Here is a 9,800-nt window from a genome sequence, read left to right on the forward strand (position 1 = left end):
AAGGGGGCAGAATCAGAGAGGATTAATTATCAGTTGGACGCTGGCTAATTTAGGAGACAAAGGGCAGTATGTAACATTTTGTTTGGGCACTGCTCATTAGAAGAATTGGAGGTGAATTAATTGCCCATATACTCTTAAAATTTAAAAGAGTTAAAACGGGGTAGTGGAACCCACAAGCAGTGAAGGCAACCCACGTGTGAAAACTAGAGAGAGGGAGCGAGAGCGGGAGAGAGCGTGAGCGGAGAGGGAGCGTGAGCGAGAGAGCGGGAGCGTGAGCGTGAGCGAGAGCGTGAGCGAGAGCGAGAGCGAGAGCGAGAGCGAGAGCCAAACCAGCGAGAGCGAGAGTTACGAGAGTCAAACCAGCGAGAAAGCTGGAGAGAGCGAGATTCTGAGAACAGAAAGAGCGAGATTTGGACAGAAGCATGGATTATGCGTTGAATTTGGCCACGATCTTATAGATTATACATGGAGAACCCTAAAATGGAATACAAACAAAGGTTGATGACGTGAGGGCAAACGTTAGCCAAAATTAGCTGTCTTATTAAGAGAAATTCTTAAACCTAAGTAATTTTAAAGAAGCCATGTGTAGGATGAGTTGTCACACAGAGAATGGCTGGAAACGGCTATAAATATGAGGCTTTAGGCTGGAAGTTAAAGGGATTCTCAAACAAAACTCAGTAGTAAAAATCGTGTGAAAAGAGTGAAGTAATTCTGTTAATTAGAAGGAGAAAACGCAAGGGAAGTGCTGCCCAAATTTCCTTCTGATTTAAGAGGGAAAGCTCTACTGATTAAACCATAAGGAATAATAAGGAATAACTAGGATCGCAATCAAGGTAAGTAGTTTATCTCACCCTCTCTTTAAGTGTTTCATGGTAGTGTACCTTTAATATGTTGCATAATTATGTTATTGTTATGTTGCATTACATGTTTAAAATATGTTTATCGACAAGGGACCCCATGCATTATGTTTGTTCACAACGATGAAATAAGATTAAATTTTAATTAGATAAAGGTTATGCTTCTAGGGCTAGTAGGGTATGTATGGTTGCACCCCTCTAAACCCAATTCTATGTCAAGTTTATGCTAGGGACTAACAGGGTATGTACGGTTGCACCCCTCTAGTCCAATCTTACGTTTATGCTAATAGTTGATGTTGGATGCGACTCTGGCCCTACTGACTGTATGACCCGCTAATCATCAGATGGGTTAGTTTCTGCCTACGTCCTCATCTTCCTATCAGGGCGGAGAAATTTACGTTAGAAGCATAGCCGACCACCACATGTTATTATATGTTTTCGGTCCCAATCATATGTTTTCAGAACATGTTGCATGTGATTGTGCATTTGGTCACTACCCTATGTGAGGACTACTTACTGGGTATATTATATACTCATCCTATTTTTACAAACTTTGTAGGTAAGGATACAGCGTAGGTGGCAGAACTGGGCGTCGCTTAAATGTCCAACCATCAAACTCACTATTATAGGTATATGCATTTTTGTATCACTACGCTAGTGTTTTATGGATCCTGGTGTTTTGTAAAATAAATTTTTTATATAGTTTTCTACCTAATTAATAAAATCTTAGATATGTTCTTTTGAGATTTTTGCCAAAACTCATCTCATGATAGAAATGTCTAAGTATGCATGTTGTAGTGGTCGGACCATAATATGTAAGGATCCGGTCGTTACACTTCTATCCTTAAGGAACAAGCTATACTATAGGGTAAAATGGTAATTTTCACCTGGCTGTAAACATGAACGACCTATGAAGGATCGACTTACTGATTATGGTTAAATCAAGTGCACATGAATATATGTATAGTGAGGAGAGTGCAACTACGGAGCTATTGTAGTATGTCTCGGTAGTTAATGAATAGTGATTAATTCGGTTTAAAGAGTTTAACCAATTAATCTCAAATCGTTAGAGCTCATGATCTGTAGGTTCATTTGGTCTCTCTACTAGCTCGTAAAAGGATTAAACCTTATAATAGCATGTTGGGAGAATTTGGAACATTCAAGCTCAATTTAGGGTTTGGATTATTATGTTTGATTTAATTAATGTTTAATTAATGAATTGAATATTTTGATTTTAGAGAATTGATAATATTTAAATATGATTTAAATATTTGATGAGGTATTTCATTAATTTGATATTTGATATTAAATTAATTTAATTTAATTAGTTTAATTGTTTTTTTCGAAATTAATTTATTAAAATTTTGGATTTATGAAATTCAAAGTTATAAAATTAATTGGATTAATATTGATTTTTTATTTTCAAATTTATAAAATTAATTTAATTGGTTTTTGAAACAAAAAATTGAAATTAAAAAATAGAAAATTAATGGAAATGGGTTTATCCCACAAATTCCATTAATTTCAACACATCATGCCACTTTCTTAATGGTTTTTGAAGTGGCAACATCAAGTTCAATCCAATCTGCATGAATTGAAGCTTTATAATAAAGATTGAAGAACAAATTGAGGGTTCATGCAACCATTTTTCTGAGATTTAAAACCAGAAAAATCAGTTTCTTCTTCTTCTTCAATCTCTTTATAAACCAACTCCAAATTCTCATCAATTTGAAGACCACACTTCAATCTAAGGTCTGAGGATAGTAGAGAAGACGTCGGTGGTAGTTTGCTGCTCACTTCAATCTAAGGTTTGAGGATAGTAGAAAAGATATCGGTGGTAGTTTGTTGCTGTGTTTAAAGAAGAAATTGGAGAAGAATTAAGCAATTAAGTGGAATCTACAAAGGTTGTATTTCATAAACCCTATTTTTGGTTTTCTTATGAACATGCATGTTTTTCCTTTAAAATTAATGTAGTTAGAATGCTTAGTTCCGTAATTGCTTCTATTTGTTGATTGTCAACTCCATCATTAACTACTTTTATCACTTCGATGAATTGATCAGAAAGACTTAAACAACAGATTTCATGCTCTCATCAAGCCAAAAAGTTCACAAATACAAACAAATTTGGAAGTAAATAGATGAAGAAATGATGAATGATTGAAAATAAGATTGAATTAAAGATAATAAGTGTTGATACAAACAATCTTAGTTCAACAAGATAGAATGGTGAATGAAAATCTAAGATAAAAGGAAGAAATCAAGCCGTAGAGTTCAATTTCTTGTCCTCTTTGGCTTGTTTTTAATGTTTGCTATGACCAACTTGGTGGAAGAGTTGAAGAAGATATCTCTTTCGAGCTTCTCTCCTACAGCACCTCTTGATCAACGGTGGAATGGTGGTCCTCCCTCCTACTTCTTGTTTGCAGACGACAGAGAACTCTAACTACAGACTGGCTTCTTATGAAAATTCTAAATGTCTAACCTCTTTACCTTTTATGTAGCTACCCTTTATATAGGCAATCTCTCAACAAGTTGGTGATGTGACTTCATTATTTTCCATACCCTGGGACAACCGTCTGTTACTTTTGATTTGCTCAGACGCCGTCAATTAGATGCCCATGCCTGCAAGTTGTGATTTAACATGAAATGCACAAGCCAAATGTATCCTTCATGCGTCGAATAGTCTTGGACACATACCCCTTGTATTGATCTGATCTGCAACACTTAGTAAATTTCTTTGATTCCTATGTTAAAGTGCGTTAGTGAAGGAGTTTTTTACTTAAAAGGATATATTTATATGAGTTTACTACATAAATGGAATTCCATGTGTTTTTCCTTTATAATGAGTGGGTTTACATCACTAAAGATTCTAATTGTTCCAACTTTGAGAGAACAATAACTTGTATTTCTACAAGTTATGAATATCACTGATAATTGATATCACCAATACACAAATATTACCGATATCTACCTAAGTTATATCACTGATTCACGTAGTTTGTCAGTGATGGAAACCCTGGCACCAATAGACTAAGTCTATTACTAATATCACATGTTAGAAGTTTATTGCTGTTAAATTTCATACTTTCAAAGTCCTACAAAAAAAAAAGGAGGGGGGCTCGTTCATGACATTTACATTTCTCATTTTGTTTCTAAAAAAAGTTCTAAAATTTTAGAAATTGAGAAAAATAGTTTCTTTCAGTTTCTTGGTTTGAAACCTAGCTTTCTCCATTCTATTTTTAATTTATTAATTTTTTTTAATGGAAAAACAAAAGTAAGCAATAAAAAAAATTAACAATGAAAAAAATTGAAGATAGGAAATAAAAATTAACAACGAAAAAATAAAAGGAAGAGCAATAGAGAAGAGCAAACTTGGAAATTGAAAAAAAATAATTAAAAAGTGGTTGGTCAACATTTTTCATATATGCAATTATTTTTAAATGGTGATATATTAATAGATATTTTCTCTTATTTTCCTTCCTATTATAACTTTTCTTCGTGATATATCTTGACATTTAACAATGTTACACAAACTAGCTTTTTGGAGAATCTTTTTCTCTTGCAAACAAGCTTGGAAAGATAAAAGTGGCCAGTTAGAAGAATTTGAGAAAATTAGTTAATTAAAACCTCAAAGGTACACTAAATCTTACAAATATTGAGAAAGGGCAAAGTAAAAGGGAAGCTATGCGTGCAAAATTGGTGGAAAATCTACCATTATTGAATTTAAAATGGGAAGCAGTTTTGCCAAATGGTATTTTTTGTTGAAATTTTAGTTGACATACATTTCTTTATATGTAATAGATCTGAAGTGCTCCCTATGCTTGGACAATTGTTCAACTTAAACACACTTTACATTTCTTTGGAAATTTTCTCAATTAACCTAAAATCTTAAAACAACTCTGAAATGACCTCCTTTATAAAAACATTTTTAAAGAGTCAAATTACCCTTTTATCCATATAATACAAAAAAAAAAAAATCAAATATCATAAACTTAATCATAATTCTTTCGATACAACTATGTTTTTGTTTATTGACCACACATTTCATACGTTTTTCATGTTTTTTCCTACCATGCTTCTAAACAAAACAAAATGTAAAAGAACCTAGAATTTAAATGGTCCTACAAAATTTAAACTTAGATCAATTTGGCTTTCGGACTATTAAAGTTATATACTTTTTTAAGTTTTTGTCTAGTTTATATTCATGGTTTGAAAGAATACGAAAACACATCTGAATAAACAAGTGGCCATTTAATTAAAACAAAGTTATGTAACCGAAATATGACCAAAACATAATTACACATGGAAAGGTAACTATCACTACGAAAAATATTTAGGTGTATCATGTGCTATACCTATTTTTTACCAATTATTACAACAAAATAACTTTTTTTTGAAACATCATATTATTGTTGAATTGACAAGAATAAGCATGGGCCTTCCACATAATTTTTGGACAGAATCTATAAATACATGTGTCCTACTTAAAAATACAGTCCCTTTGAAGCGTGAGAATTTAGCATAATAGTAACCACATACCTATCAGGATAGAACTCCCTTTAAAGTATGAGAATTTAGCATAATATTAACGACATTCCTATTCAAGTATATACAAACCATCAAATAGATCTGTTGAAAGTCCTAGTCAGTTGTAAGATGAACTTAAAATGGAATTAAAAAAAAGAAATTCATTGTATGTCAAATATATTTTAAAGAAATCAAAACCATGACTTCAACTTTTTTGTAATTGCAGGTGTAACAATCACATAGAAATCAGATAGCGGAATTTTTTTTTATCATGTTTGCAAAAAAGCAAAACCTAGGAACACACGCCCAATTTTTAATTTTTATTTATTAAAGTTGCAATTTGTCCTAAAAAAAAAGAAGTAGAAGAAGAACACAAGAATAAGAAGGGGAACTACATTTTACGAACACACTTTGTTGGAAGATGGGAAAGTTTAGGCCCTTCCTGGTCGCCCTCCCCGACTAGAAGTTTTGGACATCTAAACACCAACAAGTCATCTAATTTGGTTAGGCATAACATGGCCTCTCTTGAAGGTAATTCTTTCAAATTTTTGCAATCAATGAAACTCAATGTTCTCAAAGATGTAAGGTTTCCTAACCATTCTGGTAGAGCTTCAATGCTATCAAAATCTGCAATCATTAAAACTTCCAAGTTAGTGAGGTGCTGAAGTTGTTGGGGAAGTTGGGTTGCTGCATTATCACTTGACTCATAATTCTGCATGCATCCACTTATTACCAATTCTTTCAAGTTAGTGAGGCCACCTAATCCCTCGGGCAATCTTTTCAATCCATTAATGTCTAAACGGTATAAGTTGTGCAAATTTTGTACATTTAGCATCAAATTAGGACACTGATGTATGCTCAAATACTCAATGGATTGGCAACTTTCTATCCCACCTGGCAATTTTGTCAATTTATCACATCCAAGAATACTAAAATTTTTAAGAGATCCAAAGAGATTTGGAGTGATCAATTCATCCCATTTCTCTAGATTCTTCATCCCATCAATATAAAATTTCTTCAATTGGGGAAAAGCAAAAGAATTTCTTTGGTTGGAGTCAATGCCATAGAATTCATTCCCTATGCTTCTCAAACTGTCCAGTAAAGAAATTTCAAGTTTCTTTAAGTTGGGCAATTGACCAAGCATTGGAAGCACTTCACATCTTTTACAATTAAATAAATGTATGTCAACTAAATTTTCAACAAAAGTACTATTAGGCAAAACTTCCCCTCTAAAGCCACTAATATTCAATGATTGAAGATTTTTGTGGGGTTGAAGTCCTTCCAACACTTGTACCTTATTGTATTTGTCATATTCACCTTCTTTATAAAAGAAAGTCCAATGAAATAATAGATGATGTAAATTCTTCTTTTCAACCAATTTTGCAGCCCTAGCTTCCTCTTTACTTTGCACTTTCTCAAGATTTGTAAGATTTAGTGCACCTTTGAGGTTTTTCAAGTCTTCTATTTTACAACCTTTCTCAATCCCAACTGCAAACTCAGATAATATTTGAAGATGAATCAACTTGCCTATATGTGAAGGTATTTGTTGGATATCATGAATTCTGTAAAATTCTAAATGTCTCAAATTAACCAATTTTCTCAAATTCTTCGACAGACCACTTTTTATATTTCCGAGCTTCAGCATTTGTAAATTATAAAGTAGAGGAATAGATTTTTGAAAAAACTTGTTTACAGAACATTCTGAAATGTCAAGATATCTCAAGTGTATCAACTTGCCAATTGAAATCGACAAGTTATTAGTCCAAAACCTATCCAGGACTAAAACACGCAAACAAATAAAGTCTGCCCAAATCTTATTATGAATCTCTTCATTATCCCGAATTAATGTGCGCAAATTTCTTGTACTTTTTCCACTCCAATTATTAGGATTTGGTTCCATCTTTTGATGGTTTGAAAATGTACAAGCAATATCATGTATTAGATCATGCATCTTAAAGGTAACAATTCTCCCATTCTCATTCTTATTGGCATCTTGAAATAAGGAGCGAGACAATAAATAGTTGAAGTACTCTTCTCCTATATCCTCCATTATCAAGTTCTCTCTTTCATGTTGGGGTTGAATAAATCCTTGTGCTATCCACATTCTAATTAATTCTTCTTTCTGAAAGTTATAATCTTGAGGAAAATTTGAGCAGTAAGCAAAACATTGCTTCAACGCAAGAAGTGGTAGAGAATCCACACTTAACTTTAATATGGACAAAACAAAATCTTTGTCCTCCTTTGAAATGTTTCTCGCAATGCTTTCAACTTTTGTCATCCAATTCTCATAATCTCCTCCAAAATCTTCTTCAAAATTTACTGCCCCTCCTAAAACTTTTGCAACGAGTGGTACACCACCCATTTTTCTAACCAACACATTTTTTACCATCTTTACCTTTGAATTCATTGACAGTTGATTTGCATTTGCACTTTTTTTTAACAACACCCAACATTGATCATCTGATAATTTCTTTAGATGATGAATGGAAATAGCCTTCACCATAGTTGCCACTTCTACACTCCTCGTTGTCACCATAATACTATTTCCAGATTTTCCAGCAATTTGTTTCAAACAACAACTCAAATCATCCCACAAACGTTGCTCTTTATCCCAAACATCGTCAAGCACAAGAAAGTATCTTTTACCTTTCATCTCCTCTCGTAGCCTCTTAAGTAAGGCCTCCTTAGAGTTCAAGCCACTATAGGTATTCATTAAGCCTTGAAAGATTTCTTCCAAAATCTTCATTACAATAAATGGTTTAGATACACAAACCCATATAGTTTTATCAAAATGTTGTTTTATGATATCATGATTGAAGATCATCTTGGCCAAAGTTGTTTGCCCAAGGCCACCCATTCCAACTATGGATATCACCGACATATCATGTTCATCGGTAGAGTCAATCACCAATTTCAGTATCTCTGAAACTTCATATTCCCTTCCTACAACTTCAAAATCAAGATTTGATGTTGTCTCTCGAATCTGCCTAAGAGCAACCTCTGTTTCCGTGGTCGATTCCTCACCAATTAATCCTAAAGGACTTGCCTCACAATAAAGTTTGTATAATGTTTCAGTAATGTTCTTCATTTTCTTGGCCAATCTATAACGAAACAGAAAGGGATTTTTGGATGGTGAGATGGAATCACGTACCTTTCTGAATTTTCCAGTTTGTTCCACAGTTCGTCGAAGATGTTTATAAGCAAGCTCATCCAATAGATCATCGGCTTCATAGACAATATTTTGAAGATCTTCCACCCATAGTCTCACAGAGTTATGGTGAAATTTCTTTCTGTTAATGTCTGCTAAAATTGTTTCAGCTTTGAGTAACCATTTTGTCAATTGGGATAGCTCCTTCCCCAAACCCCATGCCAGAGCTAGACCAATATGCTCTGCTCCAAGTTTCACAATCTTCTTCAAAACTTCCTGAACAGCAAAAGTCCATAGGAATTCGGCCATGTTTCTCTCTGTTTTTGATCCCTCAACTGCAAATGATATGATGAACAAATTCAAAAGTCAAAGAGGATTTTAAAATGATGCATCAAAGGAAAGGAAGGTACATGGAAAAGACCAAATAAATAACGGTGCTGAAAAATGTATAAAAAAATTGGGAGTATTTGTGATTTTCATTACAATGGTTTTCGAAGAAATGAATAAATATTTTTTCCCCAATTGTACGAAAACTCTCGCCAACCAAAATTGATTAAAACCTGAATGCTTAAACATCAATCAGTGATTTAACCGAAGAAAAATTATTTATAAAATTCTGAAATTACAAATTTGGTCTCTATAATTAATTTGTGAATTTTTAAAAGTGAATAACATTATTATAATTAATTAAACTTTTAATTTTATGTTTAATAGGTCTTTGAAATTTTATTTTTTGTTTCTAATAAGTTCTCGATCAATTTAACTTTTAAAAATTAATTGACCTATTAAATATAAATTTGAATATTATGTCTAATACAATCCTGAACTCATAATTTTGTATCTAATAGACATATGAATTTTAAGAGATGTAATAGTTCAAAATCTAAATTTGTAATTTTAAAAGTTAGACCAAATATTCACAAATTTTAATTTAACCTTATAAAAGTAAACTTAAAAAGGTACTTTTAATAATGAAAAGAAAAATTAAAAGGTTGTGTAGCTATCAATAGTTTGTTAGGCAGTCAATTTTATGATTTAAAAAGAAAGAAAATTTGTAATAAGTGACCAAATAGATTGATATGAGAGGAAAGGTCCCTCGAAAGATCCAAATTGAGGTCTGTGATTTGCTTCTATGGCAAAATACTCGAATTTAATATGAGAGGGAAGGTCCCTCGAAAGATCCAAATTGCTTCTGTTGGTGTGGAGGATGAGGACCAAATTCCAAGGATCGAAATCAAATTATACTTTTGAATTGATAAATTGTCAAAGAT

At 32.8% G+C, this 9,800-nt stretch overlaps 1 protein-coding gene across 1 annotated transcript; it reads right to left on the reverse strand.

The window, feature by feature from the left end:
• Window positions 1–3,009: 3,009 nt before the first annotated feature.
• On the reverse strand, window positions 3,010–9,089 carry LOC120090112 (disease resistance protein RGA2). The gene is made up of 2 exons (XM_039047624.2): window positions 9,013–9,089; window positions 3,010–8,864 (listed from the first exon to the last, which is right to left on the reverse strand). The coding sequence occupies exon 2, from the start codon at window positions 8,836–8,838 to the stop codon at window positions 5,773–5,775; it is 3,066 nt and encodes a 1,021-aa protein (XP_038903552.2). The 5' UTR covers window positions 8,839–8,864; window positions 9,013–9,089; the 3' UTR covers window positions 3,010–5,772.
• Between the last annotated feature and the right edge of the window lie 711 nt (window positions 9,090–9,800).

The sequence above is a fragment of the Benincasa hispida genome, chromosome 11 (assembly GCF_027475165.1).
Source record: "Benincasa hispida cultivar pf3 chromosome 11, pf3_genome.v1.1, whole genome shotgun sequence".
Lineage (NCBI taxonomy): Eukaryota > Viridiplantae > Streptophyta > Magnoliopsida > Cucurbitales > Cucurbitaceae > Benincasa > Benincasa hispida.